This window comes from Myxine glutinosa, chromosome 4 (assembly GCF_964187855.1).
Source record: "Myxine glutinosa chromosome 4, kmMyxGlut1.1, whole genome shotgun sequence".
Lineage (NCBI taxonomy): Eukaryota > Metazoa > Chordata > Myxini > Myxiniformes > Myxinidae > Myxine > Myxine glutinosa.
Window position 1 is genome coordinate 23,017,454 of NC_136264.1, and position 23,212 is coordinate 23,040,665.

General features: G+C 45.4%; 2 protein-coding genes across 2 annotated transcripts in view; both read right to left on the bottom strand.

Moving 5' to 3' along the window:
* LOC137425815 (uncharacterized) overlaps positions 1–23,212 on the bottom strand; it is a 1,363,480-nt gene that overhangs the window by 682,150 nt on the left and 658,118 nt on the right. The gene's annotated exons all lie outside the window — the stretch shown is intronic.
* Positions 3,202–6,709, bottom strand: LOC144891470 (mucin-4-like). The gene is made up of 6 exons (XM_078775087.1): positions 6,685–6,709; positions 6,370–6,503; positions 5,762–5,929; positions 5,464–5,643; positions 5,049–5,185; positions 3,202–3,358 (listed from the first exon to the last, which is right to left on the bottom strand). The coding sequence occupies exons 1-6, from the start codon at positions 6,707–6,709 to the stop codon at positions 3,217–3,219; spliced, it is 786 nt and encodes a 261-aa protein (XP_078631213.1). The 3' UTR covers positions 3,202–3,216.

Genomic DNA, 23,212 nt, shown 5'->3' on the forward strand with positions numbered 1-23,212 from the left:
CTCAGATTGGTACCAGTTCCAGCAGTCTTTCCGTGGATTTGTAAACTGATTTAAGTTGTTATTCTCGAGTCTAAATGCCCAACGGCCTTTTGCCCCTGGAAAACACAATGATCATGTGATGTTGAGCAGGATGGGGGGGAAAAAAAAAATTGTTTACAAGATCGAGGCTCGTGTAAGAGCTAACATTGATCACAAAAAGACAAACTGACACATAAAACATATGATAAAGGGAGCGGGAGACAAGATGGAGAGTAGGGACATCGGGAGATCTGTGGGAGGGAGAGGGCTTGGGGGGAGGAGGCAAGGGAAGGGAGGAGGGGGGTGGGAGAGGTAAAAATTATTGGACAAATTCTTCACTTTTGAAGCAAAAAGTGTATTTCTTGATAATTAAAAAACCTCCAATATTAACCCAACAAAATCTATTTATGTTCAATTGAAGACCTCGGCTCATGGAAGGGCAGGGTTTACAGCGCCCAAAAAGAGATACTCAAAGTGGGGCCACATTTGGACACATCAAAGGATAGATGAACGACCGGGAAAGGGGGCGATGAAATACAATAACCTGGAGGTTAGAGGGTTGAGTTGTGAATGGCTGAAGAGACGAGTAAAGATCGTCGATAGGCAGGGGGTGACATCGAATGGCGGTTCACTGCTTGAAGCTCTGGAATGAAGTGTGCAATTTAAAGGCCTCTGGAAAGCAGATCTACGAATCAGAGAAAGCAACCAAAAAAAGAGACTGCATGTGTTTGGAAAGCCTGGAATTTGGGAGTTTAACCAGGAGAAGGTTAGTGGAAGAACATGCATCTTTGGGAAGATGATAATGGTCGGAGGACAATCTCTTTTTGAGCAGAGGGAGCTAGACCAGAGAGAAAAAAAACAAAGAAGCTACCAATCTGTCTGCCATGTGAGGACAGGGGGTCTTGTGCTTCGGCCTCATCATCACAGGAGATGCTCATAATTCTGATAACTTTAGACCCATAACAGTACATTCCAGGATTCCAGATTCAAACATTCCAGATTGATAACACAAAACACACATTGATACATTGATACAACAACACATTGATAACACAACAGATTGATAACACAAAAAAAAAAAAAAAAAAAAAAAAAAACACCTTCCAGGAGAGACAGACATAATTCTGAGGCACTACCAAGAGGGGGGAAAACAGTACTCCATTGAGCAGGTTTTTTTGGGGGGGGAGGGGGGGATACAGAGTCAAGGCTTGTGTAAAAGCTAACACATGCTAACACGAGAACAAGCACAGGACAATAAAACATACAAAAAATAAAGGGAGCGGGAGACAAGAGGGGGTGAGAGAGGAAAACATACAAGCACAATAACAGTAGCGAACAGGGACATTGGTAGATCTGTGGAAGAGAGAGGACCGTGGGGAGGGGAGGGGTGGTGGAGAGGCGGGGGGGGGGGGGGAGAAGGGGGTGTAGGAGCGGGGTGGGGGGGGGGGGTACACAGTTTTAAAAATTTGACACTACTGGGAATTTCAGGAAAGAAGTTGGAGATTGAAAGAGGTGGATTTGGGGTTTTTAATGGGGATAGAAAAGATCAAGGTTTTGGATGGGGGAGGATAAGAGATGGTGGTGAACAGCTGCTTTAAAGACCTGGAGGGAAGAGAGGGATTGAAGACAATGTGAGAGTCTGTTCCAGAGGTGTGAGAAAAGAGGAATGGAAGAGTGAAGGTGAGCAGAGAATTTTGATTTTGGTGGTTTCACCAGAAGAGGCTGGCCTCCAAAGCCTCCAAAGCCTCCAAAGACGGTTACTGGCAGATCTTGTGCATCCTGCAGGAACATTTGGGGGACAGAGTACAGATAGAGCAGGGGGAGCTAGGCCAGAGATGAGTCGATAGAAGACTGAATGACCACCAACCTGCCTGCGGTGAGTGAGTGAAAGGCCCTCAGAGTTAGCTTCATCGCGGGAGATTCCAATGATTCTGAAAGCTTTGGTTTAAATAGCGTTAAGCTGAACAAGGTGTGAGGCAGGAGCACCAACCCAGAGGGGAGACCAGTATTCCACTGAGCTGCGGATGAAAGCTTTGTTTGTGGTGAGGAGCTCAGAAGTGCCCAGAAAGGACTTCACACGACGGAGGAAGCCCAGTCGGCGACTGGCTTTGGAGGCCAGCTTGGAAATGTAGTTTTCCCAGGAAATATGGCAGATAGTGAGACCCAAAAGCTTGAGTGACAGAACTTTTTCAAGAGGATTGTTGAGAAAGTAAATGTGAGGGTTGTCCAGACGGTCTTTTGGAGAGATGGTGAGAGTGTGAGATTTGTCAGGATTGAAAGACATGTTCCACTTGTTTGACCAGTTTGTGATTTTATCCAGGTTTGCAGAGTGAAGAGGCTGCTGCCAGCTGATCTGAGGGTTGAGATATGGAGCGGCAGAGAGTGGAGTCATCAGCAAAGAGACAGAGAGGATTTCCCAGAGAGTCAGAGAGATCATTAATGAAGACCAGAAAAAGCACAGGGCCCAGAACACTGCCTTGGGGAACTCAAGCCTGAACAGGAAGGGGAGATGAGAGAAATCTATTCAAGGCCACATGTTGACTGTGACCAGAGAGGAAGTTGGCAAGCCATGCGTGGAGATTTCCACAGAGCAATCTCACAGTGCTCCAAAGACCTTGCAGGCTGAGTCGTTCTTTGACATGGGAGGCCAACTTTGGCACATGGTCAGCCCCACAAGTTGTTGTGACTGATGGTGACACACAAAAGCTCAAAGACTTAATGCATTACAATGACTGACCATGGACATGGATAGGTGAGTTCATTTGACCATCTTTAAAGATCCAATGTGTGAAAATGTGAGATTTTCAAGGATTCAAAGAAATCCATCTGTTCGAAAATAATCGGATTAATTCCATGAGCAGAGAGTGATGCTGTTCATGTTTGCCTGTAAGTGGGACAGTATAGAGTATGATGCAACGTGGAGTATATCCAAAAAGAAAGGGTTTTTCAGAAAGTCATTTATGCAGATGAGGAACAAGACTGGATCCCATTCACTGCCTTAACACACTCCAGCTTCCATTGGAAGAGGAGAGGGTCCATTGTTTGCAACACATTGATTGAGTAAGTGGAGGAAATGAGAACACCAGCCTTGTTTGTCACAGACAGTGAGGATGGCATGTAGAGCAGGCTGATGTCAGACTGTGTCTAATGGCCAGGAAAATTGCATTATAAGCCGTATGAAAATATATAATTACATAACTACCAGAGGGACAGGTTCTCACCCATTTCTTTGTTGGTTCCCTGAGCCACAATTCTTCCAGGGAACTTATCCGGCCGATATCTCGTACTGTCACTTTCATGAATAATGGCATCATTGTAGTGCAATCCATTGTACAAGCCACTGCAATGCAATAAATGGAAAATACTTACTTAAAAATGACATGAAAAGTAGTTATAAACTTTTCTGGAAACTTCAACAGCAGTTCATTTAATTCTTGAAAGTCATTTCTTCATGATGTCGGTATTTCTAATATTTAAACCAAAACTACCATTGGTGTGTGGTGTATTGTGAAGATCAGAGTCACTGTATTGTGCAGACGAAGAAGAACATGCTGTATTGTGCAGCAAACAATAATTCAGTGAGAGTTTCTGAATGTAGTTTGTGAATGCGAAAAATCTCAAATATCTCTTGAAAAATGTAAGCCAAAGAATTCCGTTACCCTGGCAAAATTATTTGTTGGGATCAGCTGTATAATTGCATAATTAAACAATGCACCTGCAGTAGATGTAGTGCTTAGGAGTCATGGGATATCAATTTGTCACAACATATATATTTTGGACCAATTTTAGGCAGGTAAAACCTGTTCCTCGGTTGCCTCATTGTGATGCATCAACGATAGTGCTGATAGAGCATCACATTAGCGCTTCAGCCACAATGCATTAATATGTTCAAAACTGTCTCTCTGCTTCGGATAATTCAATGTCATCCAAAAGCATTATCTGGAGAGGGTATGCCAGGATGATTCATTCGTCAATCTTCTTCGTAAAAATGTTTGTCATGAGATCTGCTGTCATGAGGTTTACAAAAATATTAGTCCACGCATCAAACCAGCGATTACAGACTACTGCTGAAAGTGAGGATTTGATTTTTAAATGCAGTAACCATTCGCCAGATGTTGGTGAAGCCTTTTTTGTATACACCATTTATTGGTCATGAAAGAGCTTCAAACAGCATCGCCACAAAATTAAACACACTACACGTGTAATTCACTTGCAGGTTTGACTTTGCTTCCTGTGTTGTGACATTTGCTTCGTTTGCTGCCAAGAGAGACCCTTTCTTTTCTCATTTTTTGTAGTTTTGAAGCAGGGGGTATTTTTGTTTACACCGGTCAAATATAAGTTCATATGCTTCACTAATGAGCTTACACATAAAACACGTAGAGGACAAGGACACAGAAGTGTAGTTTTAGGTAAATTACAAAGTCTAGTAGACAACAGCAAAACCAAATTAGTGCACGGGATTAAAAAGAAAAAAGAAAAAAAGAGATCGAGGCTCATGGAACAGCCGAATGGTTTGAACCAGAATCCTGGCTTCATGAGCCATGGGTTTTTATGAACACACCAAACAGATAAACTCACGTACAACTGACATGCTCATGGCTAAATTCAAAATTCCTCTACCCTCAATGGAGTGACGATTCATGATTGTAGCCCAGGCCTAGAAATTGCTTCAGCAAAACTAAAGCTCCGTGTAGAGCATGGTATGTAGGAATTATAAATGTATGTGGGTACAATAATGAAATTTTTCCCGAAAAAGGAAAGGCATGTTCAGACTTCTGAGACACCTCCCTTCCCACCATCCTCTCACACACTTCAAATATGCCTTTGATACAGGAGGCATGTTTCCACCAAGATTTTAAATTACAACTCTGAAGCGATGTGTTGCAGATTCCTGTTGATGAAAAATTACAAATACAAGAAGTGACAACAACAAATATAATTTAAGGGTAATGCTCAATTGTAATTCAAAGTTAAGCCATTACGTATGGTTGTTAAAACTTTTAGAAAAGGTCTCTTGATCAGCATCAAACCTGTGATATCCAATGAGTGCGTTGTTTGCATTTGGATCACGAGACTCAGGCCTCCAGAGCATCATTCCTTCCATGAATTGGATCAGGCAGAACGTGTTTATGCCATCAGTTGCCAGAATCGCCTGGAATGTGTTTGTCTGTCAGAAATAATAACGTGTGAAATCACAAGAGTTCGCCTTGCATTGTGGATGATATTTTAAAAGGGCTCTACAGACATATGGCAAATATTTCTTACTTAACATTGTTGCGCAGATGTTGAAAATTTTACCATAAGTCACTCAACACTGAACTGCAAATTTCAGTTTCTTAAACTTAAAAAATATATTTCTCATATGGTGAGGGAGCGAGCATAAGGGAAATAGGACAACACCGGTATGATTATTGACGCGTCACACTTAAAATTACAATCACGTACATTATCCAAGTTGCTGATGGCAGGGACAGCTGGTACTCCATCCCATGTAATCTTGAGTATCCATGTCGCAGCAAAATCATTGGTGAAGTTTTTCTGCACTTGCTGATTAACTTTCTGCCTCAAAACACGAGCATCTGAATTGCTTTGGCCACGGTGGGTTTTGCCAGTGAAATCATATTCCTGTAAAGTTGAGAATCATGCAATGAAAAGAAAAGAAACAAACTTGGCAACTTTAGCCTCATTTCTCGAAGCATGTTAGCAAAGCGACAATTATTAAAGAAGTCACTGTAGTAAATACCTGATAGTAAATTGATCCCTCATTGTGCAAGGAAACATCTGCATCATCCCAGAACACAGAAATGGTTGGAGTGTAGTAATAAGTTGTAAAACCCTGCCTTGGTGGGTTTGGGAAAGCAAACCTTTGGTCCCAATTTCTCATGAAAATGATTACACCATTGTCGGTAAACTGTCAGAAACAAAAAACAATACATAGCTTTCAAAAAGATGTCATACACAAAGTACTCATGGGTCTAAAACACCAAATACGGTTTGCAGGAAATGCATTCGAGAAAACATGAACAAAGGAGACAAAAACAAAATGATCACAACCTGAACAAATGTGAAGGATATGACAGATTTTTAAACAACCATCTTCATGTGCATTGCAAAACACTTTTGTGAATGGACATACTGAAAAGAAGATAAAAATAAATGAAAGCAATGGAAAAAAGAACATGAAATTTTTAAAATAAAAACCACAATAGATGAACTGTTAATGAATGACTTTTTCTTTTTTTTTTTTGAACGTATACAAACGACTGGAGACTCTTGGTAGAGATAGAATAAGGGTGGGTGAAAGGGAAGGATAGAGCAATTTAAAAGTAGCAACTGTATTACACTACTTACGTAGAGCCGGTAAAACATGGAATTGCCGAAGGGGATTCCAAATGGAGGAGAGAAGATTGGAGAAGTATAATCGTCTGCGTTGATCCAAGACTGTTGATCCCCAACTTCCAATCCATAAGGGAAAAGGCGAATCTCTGAAATAACAAGTGTTTCCCAGCATAATTACCCCATGCACGCAAAGTGAAAAGTGGGGTTAAGCAATTCGGTCATATCTGTCTGTCCATCTGTCCATCCTTATTGGTCTATGATCGTCAAATTATGAAAAAGGAACAGCTTATTTAAATTAAATGTTATATTTTGAACATGAATCGGAACCTGAATAGAATGATAAGTCTGCCATTACACCGTATATTGGCTCTGAATTCATCCTGATCGCACATGTGCAGAGGGGAGTGACATAACATTTTTTACTCTGTCTGCCTGGCTGCAATCAAACGGAATTGAAAATCATTCCAAACAGGAAACGTACTGTTTTTTTAATGACGTCATAATGGACACATACAACAGACATGGATAACTAATGTAATGTGTCAGATAGGGTGATGTAATCGACGCTGGAGAAAATGGTGTTGGAACCCGTAATATATATATATATTTTTTTTTTACTGAAAGAAGGCGCTTCCAAGCAGAAAGTGAAAGTAGATCTACTCCAAAAAATCTTTCTAAATTGTGTGTGTAGTAGGTTCTGAGAAAAAAGCAAATGCCAATTTTAGGGGGTCAAAGCTGGACCCACTTTGACCCCCGGGAGACCCCTTAAACCCCGAATTTTTTTTAATGCCATGAACAAACTTTAGTCACAACACAACAAATATCATTTGTGCCAAATTTGGTCACAATCCCATCAGCAGGTTTCAAAGAAGAAGTTTCGAGTGTTTACGGACAGACTGATGGACGGATGATGCACCATCGCATAAGCTCCCCTGACGTTCCAGGTGAGCTAAAAATGTATAATCCCAACTGCCCCAATGTTTTACCATATATATATATATATATAAGGGAAACTCGTGTATATATTATTTATATACACTCGTGTATAGGTATATCTATCTATGTGTCATACACAAAGTATGACATGTTCATGACATCTATAGATATATCTATATATATATATCTATATATATATCTATATATATATATATATATATATATATATATATATATATATATATATATATTGTTGCGGATATGAGGATGGCATTTTTTAAATTGTATTGTATTGGAAATTGTTGTGTAACATTGTTGGATATGGCCCCTCCTGCCTCCAGAGTTGTGTAAAGATAAAAAGGGCGTCTCGGTAGTTAATTCCATAAACACCACATTGCAGGACACGATAAAACCCTTGTTCAGTAGCTTATATCTTATTATGTGTTTTAGAGTAAGGCCTTGTCTTCCATTAGAATGACACTCCATTGCACCAAGTGAAAGAGATAGATTCCCTTCATTCCCATTCCCAAAAACCTCCATTTCCCCCTTTCGTCATTGCCAAGCCTCGATTGGCAATTACATCCCCTCCAAAGCCGCCATTGGCCACGAGGCAGGGTTGGGGAAGAAAGGCGGGTCCCCACCTCGTCAGAGAGGGGAGGAGTGAGTCAGCCCCACTCAACCAACCACAAACAAGGGGTTGGACTTCGAGAGGGTGTGGAAAGAAAGATCAAGGAGGTTCGCAAAGGTTGAGGGGCGGGTCCTATATAACCCACCGCGGGACGTTCCCCAAGCAGATGAGTTCTGAGTCTGAAAAGAGACGACCTTGAGAGAGACAAGTGCGCAAGGAGAGAAAGACGCGTCAGACGATTTGGGAGAAAGAAGGGGAGGACCCAAAAGAGCCCGAGACGTGGAGCGACAACCTGTCCCCGGCCGTGTGCAGCGAGATACGCATGCCGCCATCGCCCTGCTCGCTCCCAGCCTGACGAGGCCCGGCTTGCTGTGCGCCCTGCCAAGCCTTCCAGCTTGTGGTCCGAGCTGAACATTCCTCCTTCCAGCCAATCCACTCTGCAATTCCCCGCGTGAGTCTGTGTCTTCGTTTGTTCTGTCCTGGGTATTAATTAAGCCTGTTAGGTAAGCTAGTCATTTGCACTGTGTCACCTGCGTCTCATGTCCCCTGTAAATAATCGTGACTGCTCTTTTTGCTTATGTGTGTAAATAATAATAAACCCCGTTACTCTTCTGTACGTCTCCTTCTTCCTCTTTGCATTCGTCGTCTTAGTCTTTTCCCGATTGAATAGCGGTGGCGCGATACGGCCAACGTCCGGGTGAATCGGGTGAGTTGGGGAAAAACTGTTCGGCCGCGGTTACCTCCGCTCGGTAAAAGTAACATCTAATCCGCGGACCGACACAAATTGGTGTCGGGGAGTGAGATACGGACCCGAAGCACGCTTAACGCGCTCAAAATTACGAACTGCTGGAAATTTGTGTTGTTTTAAAGCAAAACCCGAATTTTTAAATCACGCCATGGCTGGTCAAGGCGACGGGATGCCGGTGGGTGAGCTAGAGGAGGGGTTAGGAGTAACCCAGGATCAGAGGGACGAAGTAGAGGAGAACAATGAGGTGGTTGAGGAGGTGTCAGGCGTGCAAAATGGCGCTCTCGCGCACGAGGTTACGGGCGCGCAAAATGGCGCCTCGCACATGGCTGCGGGGACCGCGCCCGCGACCGTAGCAGCGCCGCCGTTGGATTCGGACCTTTTGTTGCTACAAATCGGGGCCTTTATGGACAGAATGAGGGACGAAGCGAGGGCTAATAGTGAAAAAATGGGGAACCGGATGGATGCTCAGAGTGAGCAATTGGGGGTAATGAGGGACGAAGCGAGGGGCACCGGTGAGGGATTAGAAAAAAAATTTGAGGGGTTAGACAATGGGACAAAAGAGGTAAAGAATGGGTTAACGGGGGTGGAAAATAGAATGGCTGCCCAGGAGAATCAGTTAGAGGGGGTGAAAAACGGGTTAAGGGGGCTAGAAGATAGAATGGAAGACAAATTGCGGGAGATAGGGGAGCAATCCGCCCGAGAAATTAAACAAATGGGAGAGCAGATAGAGGAGGTGAAAATCGGGGTAGAAACCAAACTGGATGCCCAGAGGGATGAATTGGAACAGATGAGGGCGGCATCTACAAAAGAGAGGGAGGAGATGAAAGAGGAGATACGACGAGGTGTAAGTGAGGAGGTCTCGGGGGTACGCGAGGAGGTAAAGCGAGGCGAAAAGCGTATGGAGAAAGAGGTGAGAAATGGGATGGCAAAGTTACAAGGGGGAATAGAAGATCTGACGGAGGAGGTGGAACAGCTGACAGAGGGACAAACGGAGTTAATGGAGCAGGTTCAAAGGAACACTGCGGTACTAGGAGGGTTAAAAGCGACACAAAACGACATAAAAAATGACTTGATAGCGACACAGAGGCAATGTCAGATGGTACGTGAGGGACTGACAATGAGGTTGGAAGAGGTGACAGAAGTAATGGAGACGAAGGACCGAGAGGTGAGGACGCACATAGAAACGGTTAAAGTGGCGTTAGAGGAAGAGATAGAGGGGGCGCACAGGGAGATGAAGGAGGTAAAGGAAAAATTAGAGGAAGTGGAAGAAGAGGTAAGTGAAATTAAGAAGAGACGGACAGAAACTAAGAGAGAAATACAGGAGGAGGTGATGGAATATGTACAAGGTCGGTGCTCAACTCATAATGGTGTGCTCACTAACCAAATAAAGAGTTTGCAGGTGGTGAAAGAGGTGCAGAGACGAGGTGCCAAGGTGAGTGGCGATATACGAGGAAATGTACATGATGTGAGGGGAGCTTCAGTCGGCTTGGGGATTGATTTGGATCCGGGTGTTAGTGAGAGGCCGTTGGTGAAGTGTGCGACAGGTACGGTGTGCGAAAGAGGAGGTGTGCGAGAATGTCCGACGCTGGGGTGTGTGAGGAAAAAGTGCGCGCCGAGGAGTGAGTGTGCTGTCGAGAGTGAGTCGGTCGTAGCGCGTGTGCGAGGGAGCACATGGAAGTGAGGAGTGTTACAGAGGATGTAACGAAAGAGTGTACACCTGTGGTGAGTGTTACAGAGGATGTAACGGGAGAGTGTGCGCAAGAGGATGCGCGAGAAAGGTGTGTAACGGACGGGTGCATGAGGAAAGAGTGCGCTGTCAAAAGTAAGGAAGAATGCACACCTGTGGTGAGTGTTACAGAGGGTGTAACGGGAGAGTGTGCGCAAGAGTGTGCGCGAGAAAGGTGTGTAACGGACAGGTGCATGAGGAAAGAGTGCGCTGTCGAGAGTAAGGGTGAGTGCGCTGTCAAGAGTGGTGGTGAAAGTAGTGAGAGTGACACGGAGCGTGAGTTGGTTGTGGCAGGTGAGAGAGGATGTACACCTGGAATGGAAGGATGCACACCTGGAATGGTAGAGCGTGTGTGGGAATGCACACTTGAGTTGGTAGTGAGGCACGTGGTTGGGTGTGCGAGTGAGAGCACACCTGTGATTGTCACAGAGGATGTGACCGAGGAGGGGGCGCGAAGAGGTGTGTTGGTGAGGTGTGCGAGCGATGAATGTGTGCCAAGGTGTTCGGTGGTCAGGTGTGTGACCAAGTCTGTGAGCGGAATAAGTGTACCTGGGTGTGAAAGAGAAGGTGCAATGACGAGGAGCATGGGAACAGCTGGATGTATGAGCAAGGAACGGGCTGCTGGGTGTAAGCATGCAGGTGAGGCATCGACGGTAACCGGGTTAGAGGTTAGAGCGACTTATAGCCGAATCGGGCCCTCGGTGCGTGCCGGGTTTCGCGTGCCGCGAGGACCAGCGGGGATCCGAACCACGGCGGGTTCGAAAGGACCGCCGTACGGGATCCACGCTGGGCCGCGCTTGCAACGGCCGCGTCCGTGCTCCGCTAAGCGGTACGGGCAGCCCGATAGGAAGGGTCGTCATGGCGACCCCTTTTTGTTGAAGCGTTCCGGCAGGTCGAGATCGGGACATTGGATGGCTCCGTGCCGGGGTGGTGCGTGGGATCTCGGCCCGGGTAAACCTCCTTCCCTGCACCGAATGCGGGACGTATCCAGCCGCTGGCACCAAACAACCCGCATTCATTGCTCGGCTTTACGAAGCCGGGCTGTGGAAGTGAATTAGCGCACCGAGAGGCATTAGTAAGTAGACTGTAATGATGAGGATAGTGGTCTGGACCCGAAATTAGAAAAACAAAATTTGATGATTGGCAAAGGATTGGCAGAGTGATGATTGGTAATGGTACAGTGATTGGTAGAGTGATTGGCAAATTTTTGATTTGTGGAAATTGGACGAGCAACATTTATAGTAGGAAATGCCCGGATGTTGTGGGATGGCAACCTTGCCATCTCTCACAATCAAGGGGGGCAAAGGAGCACTAGATTTATGGGGTTGATGGCAGTGAAAACTAGCCCGGGTGGGTTAGGATATATCGTGTGTAGGGATCTAGAGAGATGACCTTAGGTGACGTTAAGGTTAGGTAGTGACAATGACACCTGTAGTGGGGACGCAGGTAGATTAGTGTGGATGATAATGACGAGGGAGCGCAATAGTTGAAAGGGGCGACTGGGAAGCGCAAGTTTCAGAGGGGAGTAGTTAGATGAGATGATGCCGTGTGAGTGTTGGAGGTGTATTTAGAAGTGTATTGTGAAAAGTGTATGGTGAACAGGTGTGATTGCACAGGTGTGCAACAACAGGTGTATGGAGAATGGTAGTGTGGAATATCTGGAGTATTGGAATGGATGGTCGTGGAGTGAGTATGATGGAAACTATGGAGTGGAGTGCATGGTGCGAAGGTGTGAATGGGGGAAGAGTGGACCCCCATCACGAATACCCGGGGCGGGTAGTGTAAGTGTTAGGTAGAGGGTATAGGTAAATTGTGGTTGGATATTGGCATCTGTGGTGCGGGTGGAAGAATGATGTTTGGATGGGTGCATTAGTGTTGTGGAAATGGCTGGGCGTGTAGCCTGTTAGTGTGTGTAGTTGGTTTGGGCACTCCACCACTGTGAGGATGTCGGCCAGGTGAGGCCGCGGGTGGGCTCTGGGAGCCGGTAGAGTTGTTGTGGATGGGGCCCGAGGATCCGGAGGACGGACCCGGGTAGCCCAGTGCCAGAGGGCACCAAGGGGTGACAGAGCAAGGAGGGGCCTTCCCCAGTTAGTTAGGTTAGGGTGAGGAGCTAGGTAAGCTCGGGTGGCAACTGCAGTGGTGGAGGTGTGCAGGTGGGTAGACCTGCTGGGAGAGATACACGTCACAGCCAAGAAATTGTGCAAGGGCACCGGGAGATGAATCGGGGGAGTGAGACCCCAAATTGAGAAGCACCACAGTTTGGTCAATGGGAATCGGTTTTTAGAACCCATAGTGTAAGTTGGCCAATGGATTGGCAGGGAAAGACCCCGGGTAGTGTAACGTGTGTTAAAGTCATTTAGAGGATAGTTAGGATGAAGAATCTCCTTGCACCATCTGCATCCACTCACCTGAGGTGACAGGTACTCCACACCATGCCATGTTTAATTATTTTTATGTGCAAATATTTTGGATTGTGAGACGCATCATGACGTGGGTGTGACATTGTGCTTGATGTTCCATCTCTTCCTCCTTATGAGGATTGATGATGAATTGGTGATGGCAAATTTTGGCTGGAGGGATTGTGGTGACGAATTTGGTATAAGGGAAATCTGGGAAGACGTGACAGTAGTGACGAATTTGTAAAGGGGTAGATTTTGTACATATGGGGTAAGGGCAAGGGTAGTGTAGGTGACAGGGGGGGTGACGTACGGTAGGGACGAGCTTTCTCACTTCGCTCTCCGTACGCATTTCGCCCTGCATTGCCTTATTGATGTGTACCCTTGTGACCTTACCCCTCGCTCATTTGTCTTCCCCCTTTTGTCTCCCACGTGACCTGTGTGCCATTGGGCGCCTAGGGGAGCATGCGTGAGTCCTCCATTGTGCGCCCGGAACTCCCAGAACCAGCTGTCTGCATCGATGCACCACATTATGGACCACATGTCTGTGGCCGAGCACCACTGGTGGACCCCATGGGTTGGGGCATGGCCCCTCTGCTGGAACCGGCCATGAGGGCCTGAAATCTTGCTGGCGGACCTTGGCCACAGGGCACACCGATGCCCCACAGGTGAACCACACTAGTCGGCCCCTGTGGGCCATAAATAAATAACAATGGACACGTTGGGTGCATTTTATTTCAACAAATAGGCTGCCAGCAAAGGAAAAAGACAACATCTGGAAGAGAGTAAATAGCCAGCAGAGGGAGCCGAAGAGCAAGAGACCACCTGCAGGGTTAGGGGTGGTTGAGTTTATTTTTAAGCATTGAACTATGGTGACTGCACCGATGGGTGCTTGAGGGTGTTTTGGTGCGTTTTGGGTGCTTTCATGGTGCATTCATGCAGCAGAGCAGACTGTCTTCTCCCCCCCCCCCCCCCCCCCCAGAAAGAACAATTACAGGTCCTGGGTTACGTTTTGTAAATAAAAGTAGCGTCAATTGTAAATAATGCTCCCCACCGTCAGTGTGTAGTTTGAAGACCATTCCGCAATTCGGTTAACTGTGGGCGTAAGTCTGTTAGGCAGGGTGCAATGGAGCAGCGGGACACATTTATTTATGTTTTAAAACTGTCGCACTCAGGGTCAGGTTAAAAGTAGAGGGAACTACACCTACGTGTCACACTAAATAAAAGTTGTAGGCCCGAGTCGTGCCTAAGAGGAGGAGGGTGCAGTGTTGCGGATATGAGGATGGCATTTTTAAAATTGTATTGTATTGGAAATTGTTGTGTAACATTGTTGGATATGGCCCCTCCTGCCTCCAGAGTTGTGTAAAGATAAAAAGGGCGTCTCGGTAGTTAATTCCATAAACACCACATTGCAGGACACGATAAAACCCTTGTTCAGTAGCTTATATCTTATTATGTGTTTTAGAGTAAGGCCTTGTCTTCCATTAGAATGACACTCCATTGCACCAAGTGAAAGAGATAGATTCCCTTCATTCCCATTCCCAAAAACCTCCATTTCCCCCTTTTGTCATTGCCAAGCCTCGATTGGCAATTACATCCCCTCCAAAGCCGCCATTGGCCACGAGGCAGGGTTTTGGGAAGAAAGGCGGGTCCCCACCTCGTCAGAGAGGGGAGGAGTGAGTCAGCCCCACTCAACCAACCACAAACAAGGGGTTGGACTTCGAAAGGGTGTGGAAAGAAAGATCAAGGAGGTTCGCAAAGGTTGAGGGGCAGGGCCTATAAAACCCACCGCGGGACGTTCCCCAAGCAGATGAGTTCTGAGTCTGAAAAGAGACGACCTTGAGAGAGACAAGTGCGCAAGGAGAGAAAGACGCGTCAGACGATTTGGGAGAAAGAAGTGGAGGACCCAAAAGAGCCTGAGACGTGGAGCGACAACCTGCCCCGGCCACGTGCAGCGAGATACGCATGCCGCCGTCGCCCTGCTCGCTCCCAGCCTGACGAGGCCCGGCTTGCTGTGCGCCCTGCCAAGCCTTCCAGCTTGTGGTCCGAGCTGAACATTCCTTCTTCCAGCCAATCCACTCTGCAATTCCCCGCGTGAGTCTGTGTCTTCGTTTGTTCTGTCCTGGGTATTAATTAAGCCTGTTAGGTAAGCTAGTCATTTGCACTGTGTCACCTGCGTCTCATGTCCCCTGTAAATAATCATGACTGCTCTTTTTGCTTATGTGTGTAAATAATAATAAACCCCGTTACACTTCTGTACGTCTCCTTCTTCCTCTTTGCATTCGTCGTCTTAGTCTTTTCCCGATTGAATAGCGGTGGCGCGATACGGCCAACGTCTGGGTGAATCGGGGAAAAACTGTTCGGCCGCGGTTACCTCCGCTCGGTAAAAGTAACATCTAATCCGCGGACCGTAACAATATATATATATATGTATATATATATATATATATATATATATATATATATATATATATATATATATATATATATATATATATATATACACAGTGGAACCTTGACTTACGCGTGCCCCAACTTACGAGTTTTTCGAGATACGAGCCGCCGCTCGGGCGGTTTATTGCTTTGAGATGCGAGCCGAGATCCGAGTTACGAGCTTTCGCCACCCGGTCACGTGGTTATCTTGCCGTGCAAGTACAGTATCTCTGTCGTATAGCGCTGCATTTTTGTTTTCGCATGTTGGTTATTTTGAGTTTACGCCACCAGATGGGTTCTGGTCACGTGGTTATCTTGCCGTGCAAGTACAGTATCTCTGCCGTCAACTTGTTCAGAGTGCCGGCAATAGCTCGCCTTCTCTTTGTGGAAAACACGGTACTGAGAAGAAGAAGAGGATGATGTGCTTGGATATAAAACACGCAATCGTCGAAAAACATGAGCGAGGTGTCGAGGAGGACGTATATAACGGCAGAGGAGAAGAGCATGCCAGGCCACAACTTGTGGATATAAAACACGCAATCGTCGTGTTTTATATAAAACTTGTGCTTGGATATAAAACACGCAATCGTCGAAAAACATGAGCGAGGTGCCGAGGAGGACGTATACAACGGCAGAGGAGAAGAGCATGCCAGGCCACAACTTGTTCAGAGTGCCGGCGATAGCTCGCCTTCTCTTTGTGGAAAACACGGTGAGATCCTTAACATCCAACAACTAATGGGACGCAAACGGGGCGCCTAGTTTAGCGGTACACACATTGATGAATCACCCTGCCTGTGATTCACCCATGACAGGTTATAGCTGGGTCGGGATTCAAACCCAGGCTGGACAGTTTAGACTTTAGAGTCAAGTGTGCGTACCTCCAGTCCAGGCCATCCTGCCAACTTGTATGCTGCATACAGGTGAAATATAAAGCGCGAGATATTTTTATATATACTGTATATTTTAAAAAAAATTGGTGTGGTTTTTGGCGGGCTGGAACGGATTAATAGCATTTCAATGCATTTCAATGGGGAAATTTGATTTGAGATACGAGCAATTTGAGTTACGAGCTCGGTCACAGAACGAATTAAACTCGTAAGTCAAGGTTCCACTGTATATATATATATATATATATATATATATATATATATATATATATATATATATATATATATATATATATATATTGTTGCGGATATGAGGACTGTATATTTTTTTGATTGTGTGAATTATTATTATTGTTTATTCTGCGCCTCCTGCCTCCGGAGCTGTGTAAAGGTCAAAGGGCATCCCATAATTAGTCCATAAAGCATCTACACCACAGCCAATCATAGAATACCCCTGTTCAATAGTTATATCTTATTCTGTGTTTTAGGGTAAGGCTGTGTCTCCCATTAATTGAAATACTCCATTGCACCAGTGAAAGAGATAGATTCCCTTCATTCCCATTCCCAAAACCTCCATTCCCCCCTTTTCGTCAATTGCAATTTGCATTGCCAACTGCATGTTGGGCGGTTTTCCCTTCATCCGCCATTGACCACGAGGCAGGGTTGGGGAAGAAAGGCGTGTCTCCACCTCGTCATGGAGGGGAGGAGTGAGCCAGCCCCGAACAACCAACCGAGCACGAGGGGTTTGGTCTGAGAGGGCGGAGGAAGAGCGATCGGGGAGGTTCGCAAAGGTTCAAGGGTGGGGCTATATATAACCCATGAGAGACGCCCCCACAAAGAGTTGAGCTTTGACGACAGAGAGACGAGAAGAAGTCCAGGGTTGAGCTTTGACGACAGAGAGACGAGAAGAAGTCCAGAGTTGAGCTTTGACGACAGAGAGACGAGAAGAAGTCCAGGGTTGAACTGCAGCTCGAGCCACCGAAACTGCACTCACTGCAGCTCGAGCCACCGAAACTGCACTTGCTGCAGCTCGAGCCACTGAAACTGCATTTGCTGCAGCTGGAGCCGCCGAAACTGCAGCCACAGCAGCGTGAGGCCTGGACGGCAGTTTGGAGCAGGGCCGCGAAGGAGCGGCGGCTGCCCACGAGTCGATCAGCTGCAGAACTAGTTGGACCTCCCTATCCCGCCAGCCATCCACCAGCCACCCACCTGCCATCCCTATCATCATTCCCCGTGTAAGTGTGCTCGTAGTCTGTCCTTTGTCTTGTCCCTGGGTAGTAACAATAAGTCTGTATAAGCTAGTATTTTCACTGTGTCACCTGCGTCTCATGTGCTTGTAAATAAACGTGACTGCTTGCTTCCTACTTATATGTGTAAATAATAAATCCAATTACTCTTCTGTACGTCTTCTTGTCTTCTTCTCTCTTCCTTCTCTTTCGGTCGCTTTAGAGGTTTCCCGATTGAATATCTGTGGTGCGATCTGGTCAACGTTGGGGGAGTCGGGCCAATTGGGGATCCTGTAACGGTTGCGGTGGACCATCCGCTCTGCCCAAAGTAACATCTAAACCGCAACTGTAACAATATATATATATATATATATATATATATATATATATATATATATATATATATATATATATATATATATATATATATATATATATATATGTATCTATATATATAAAGTAGAGTTGGCCTCTGTGTCTGTATCCTGATCTACAATCTCTAAGATCTCGAGAACCCCGAGAACCCGTGGACGGATTTGCGAGCGGAAAGTACTGTTCGACTCGGGATGGTCCCAGGAATGTCACGGAGACATAAACATTTAAAAAATTTCGGGTTTTAAAATTAGCGTATTATTAGCACTAGCAGAAGAGAGAGGGATTCGAAGGGAGGGAGCGCAGCGCTTCTAGCGCTTCTGACTACAGCACACCTTAAAATTAAAAAAACTTCGGGTCTACAATCTCTAAGATCTCGAGAACCCGTGGACGGATTTGCGAGCGGAAAGTACTGTTCGACTCGGGATGGTCCCAGGAATGTCACGGAGACATAAACATTTATAATCACTTGCTAGCGAATAAATAATAACGCATAAATACCTTTCAGCAGCGCGTAAAATAATCTTTCGTTTCAAGTCACTCTCACAAATAGCTTTCCGGAAATGACGGGTCGAAGTGGTCGAGCTGTTAGCATGACGCCTTATCTTTTCAGAGTCCGGGGTTCGAATCACCCCTCTGACATTTATTTTTCGCTTTTATCACGTCCTTTCCCGCACAATTTTTGGGACAGATCCCGTTGAGTGTTTTATTAAAGTTATTGTTTTGTCATTTTCTTATTGTTTTCATGTTTATTTGGCTTGAAACAAAAAAATTATGCCGCCGTTAGGCGTTATGACATCCGATCATAATGCAGCTAATTAGCTTCTAAAAACCAAGAGTCTGCCGTCTATCTATCTATCTATCTATCTATATATATAAAGTAGAGTTCTAGTAGGAAGACTAGGTCCCCCTGCACCCCCCGGAGATATACTTCTAATCAGTGTTTCTAGATTGGAAAAAATGTGTAGAAAATGACTAGCTATGGCCCCAAGCTGAAAACATGTCCCACATACCATTTGTATGCAAATTACTGCTGCCATTATCAAAAAAACGATTTTTGACATATCTCAGCCAATATTGCAGAAAATTGAAAAATGAAGGTGTCTAGACCCATGTTTTGAAGGGCATAGATCATGATAGAACTATTCATAACATGATTACATGTGTCTATGGTATACTAGTATGCTAATTAGTGTTTAGTTGAGGGGTCTTTGAGGGCTTCATCGAGGTGCTCTCGGTTGCAAGACTGGGTCATTCTGAGAAGCACAGCAGGGTCAGAGATCATGATGTTCTCCTCCTCAGTGAATCTCTCCATCAACAGCCTCTCCATTGCCTCACACACTGTTTTGAGGCAAAAGAGGGACTTTGCGTAGGCCTTTCCACTGAGAACACCTTTGAGAGATCCACTTGTTACTAGTTGTGCCTCAAAGAGAATCTCTGCATATCCAGAACCACGCATCTTGTGTCCAGTGAGCATCCCGATGTAGTTCATGGATGTGTGGAAGGGTCCAATCGTTACTACATGACTAGCAAATTCATTTGGCCAGCGCCAGATGATGGGAAGGGCTTTCATGCAGACACCCAGATCAAATGTATTCAGGACCCATCTCTGACCCACCTCAGCAGTTGCTGCCTCGGAACGCTTCAGTAGCTCACGAACAACTGCGTTGTCTGTGATCGGTTGGTGGATAGGCGTGCAGTAGTCGACTGTTGATTTGCTGGGTGGGGGAGAACCAGTTGCAGAGGTGAAACCCCCTAGCCCAGGCACAGGCTGCAGGCCACAGCTTCCGATGTATCTGATGAAGAGCCAGATGTAGTACTCTTGCATCGTAGTGGCATAGACTGTGTCATTCTCTGCTGGCGGTGTGAATGATGAGCCTTCAGGGAACTTCGGGCCAACGCGAGTAAAGTGCAAGGGTGGGAGAGTTTTTGGTGTGTCGACCTTCAGGCTACGCTGTTGTGACCTATTGATGGTAGGTAGCATTCGGTCCTTGCTGCTCTCGAACCCGGGCTTGACCTCCTGCACCATGATTCCTCCAGCACTGTTTACAATGTTGCTGCCGTGCACACTGGTAGTGGTTTTATTCAAGTTGTCCCACTCACAGTGGAATACAAGGTTGCCCTCTCCTGTCACAATTTGTGGTGTACGATAAGTTGAGACTTCATCCAGGACCTTGGCGAGAGCAGTTTCCAACTCCAAGGCGAAATCGTAGCTCTCAGAGTGTCCAAGCCTGTGTAGTATTGTGGTGAGCTGTTTGCTTCGGAACAGGTGCCTTACAGTCACACAGAGGAGAATGTGCTTTGGTAACTTCCATTTTCCATCTGACACTGCACGGCACAGATCTTGTCCAATGGAGAAGACCAGACGCTTCACCTTTTCTGTCTCGATGCCCTCCTTGCCAGTCATTAGCACGCTGAGAAAGCGGACAAGGTCTGGAGGTAGGATGTCTTCAGGATTGAGCTCCATGTCTTCAGCTGTTGGTGGCCATGGTTGGTCTTTACACTCTCTGAAAGCCTGTAGAATACCCTGGCGAAGTTGGAGGGCAACATTTTGGTTCTTGTTTGTGCTTCCGAGTGTGAATGCTCGTGCGAGAGCATTGGAAACTGTTATGTTTGAGCTGTGCACAAGCCAGAAAGAAATGACATCACATTTGTCATGATCAACCTTCGTGAAGTGGATATGCTCCTTGATTGGGTCATTCTGTAGGCGTTTCAGTAGTTTCTCTGACCGATAATTTGAGTTCTCATATCCATTCAGTTTCAGTTCCTCGACATAGAGCAAGCGCAAGGAAGAAAGCTGTAGAACTTTATTCTGCTGGATGACCTGGGTTTGAATGTGTTCCAGTACTGAGTTGAATGCCTTTTCATGGGCGGCTGACATGCAAGCCTGCTCCTTTGGTGCTTCGGCTCTGTGAATCGCACGCTCATAGTTGTAGAATGCTGTGCGGAAAGCTTTAAAACATGACGGATGGTGTTTGGCCTCACATGCAAAGAGGTCTTTGTTTTTCACCTTTCGATGGAGTCGATAGAGACCCATTTTCTCAGCCCGTGTTTCGATTTGCTCCCATGCATTTTCTTTGTTTTTAAAGGATGGGAAGGTTGTAGGCCTCTCAGTATTGCGATGAGCATCTTTGGTCTCAACTTTCTCACAAAATATACACTCTGGCGGGAAGATGGGTTCAGCAGAACCTCCTGGTTTACGAGGAGAGTGATGCCATGATGAGGTTGATGGCCCTGGTTCTGTATCATCTCCCAGACGATGAAAGTGGCGGACAAAGTGCTTATAACACTTGCTGTGATATCCTACTCTTTCTAGGTCATCAGGAAGAGTTGCCGGGATCTGATCACATACTGATTGCATACGACATGGGGAGTCATGCGGTTGGTTGAGACGTCTATCCCGGATCTTTTGAAGCAGTTGCAGTTTTTCTGAAGCAGATCCTTTAATTTTACGGAGGGGCGTGAAATCCCCATGATCAGACATGGATGGTACATGAAGGATGCATGTAGGAGGAGAGCTTTGGGCTGCAGGTTCTACACTCCGTTTTCTTTTGGCATGCTTGCTGTCGATGTCTACCATCACTGTTAAATGACAAATAAGAAATCACGAATGATGTTAAAAGTGCCTGTGAAAGGAGGCTCTGAGTTTTCAGTGAGGTAACAGAGGTTCTGAGTCATGTTCTACACTAGGGTACTTTTTAGCTGACTAAACCATGTTTAGTGGCATCAAAAGTGCTAATAGCTAAAACATCTAAATTCTTCCACACTAACGTTAGCTATCTAGGCCAATGAAACATTGTGCTAAGTTACTGTAGCTAGCTCAGCTGTCGTGCCTCTTTCTGGTTCAATTCATATACAGAAGTCAACAGATATGTCTCATGTTTGGCATTAACAAAAGTTTAAGTTACACCGACATTAGGAACATACTGTACATAGATGAGGCTAGCTTTAACGTTAGCTAACATGGTGCTAGCTGGCTCAGCTGTTATTCTGCCTGTTTATGATTTCATGCAGAAACTGAAGTCAAGAGTGTGAGTAACATTATAGTTAGCATCTTACCTGGCTAGATTGGAGGATGAATACCAAGAACAACACACAGATGGAATGGAAGACTGAACTTTCAACTGAGGTATTCAATAACATCAACGTTACCAATTGATACGAGCGCGCGACATTACCAATTGATACGAAGCGCGCGAGCGCGCATGTTACATGGATGGAAATGTAAAATGGCAGCTATAGCAGCACTAATTTGGATCTCTAGTCTGTCATTTCTGCACTGTGATTGGATAACATAAAAAAATATGTTTGGGAGTTAACAGCAGGAGTTGGTAGATTTTACGTGGGCTGGGTGAGAAACCTTTAAATAAGCAAGTGAAAATCTCTCGCAATACAAAGTCAATGGTGGGAAGAAAAGTTGAGTGGTACCAATGTTACTGCCAATGTCCCGCCCCTATGCAAGACTCAGGAGCATCTTGTTGACATTTAACCTTGAAATACCTGGGTTTAGACCCCTTATGTACCATGTTAAGTTATCTGCAGTATTAACGTATCCTTATCATTTGTAAAACTGATTATTTTGTAATTACAGCATTAATATGCATACTAGTATACCATAGACACATGTAATCATGTTATGAATAGTTCTATCATGATCTATGCCCTTCAAAACATGGGTCTAGACACCTTCATTTTTCAATTATCTGCAATATTGGCTGAGATATGTCAAAAATCGTTTTTTTTGATAATGGCAGCAGTAATTTGCATAAAAATGGTATGTGGGACATTTTTTCAGCTTGGGGCCATAGCTAGTCATTTTCTACACATTTTTTCCAATCTAGAAACACTGATTAGAAGTATATCTCCGGGGGGTGCAGGGGGACCTAGTCTTCCTACTAGACTAAAGATCTCGAGAACCCGTGGACGGATTTGCGAGCGGAAAGTACTGTTCGACTCGGGATGGTCCCAGGAATGTCACGGAGACATAAACATTAAAAAAATTTCGGGTTTTAAAATTAGCGTATTATTAGCACTAGCAGAAGAGAGAGGGATTCGAAGGAGGGAGCGCAGCGCTTCTAGCGCTTCTGACTACAGCACACCTTAAGCAGAAGAGAGAGGGATTCGAAGGAGGGAGCGCAGCGCTTCTAGCGCTTCTGACTACAGCACACCTTAAATGAAAAAAATTCGGGTTTTAAAATTAGTGTGTTACGCGTAATTAGCGCTAGCAGAAGAGGGAGGGAATCTAAGGGAGGGAGCGCAGTGCTCCTCCAGCGCTTCTGTTAGCGTAATTAGCGTATTTCGGAACGTTAATTTTTCAACTTCATTATTCGGAATCAGTACGTCCAGAGAACCTTCGTAACGTTAATTTTCAACTTCATCGATTGACATGGGACCAACGGCATGTGACAAAGAGTGAAACATACAGGCTACATTTATTTGACGACAATGAGTTCCGACTTCCGACCTCGGTGGGATGACAGGCTGAGTCAACCCCCCTGGTGTG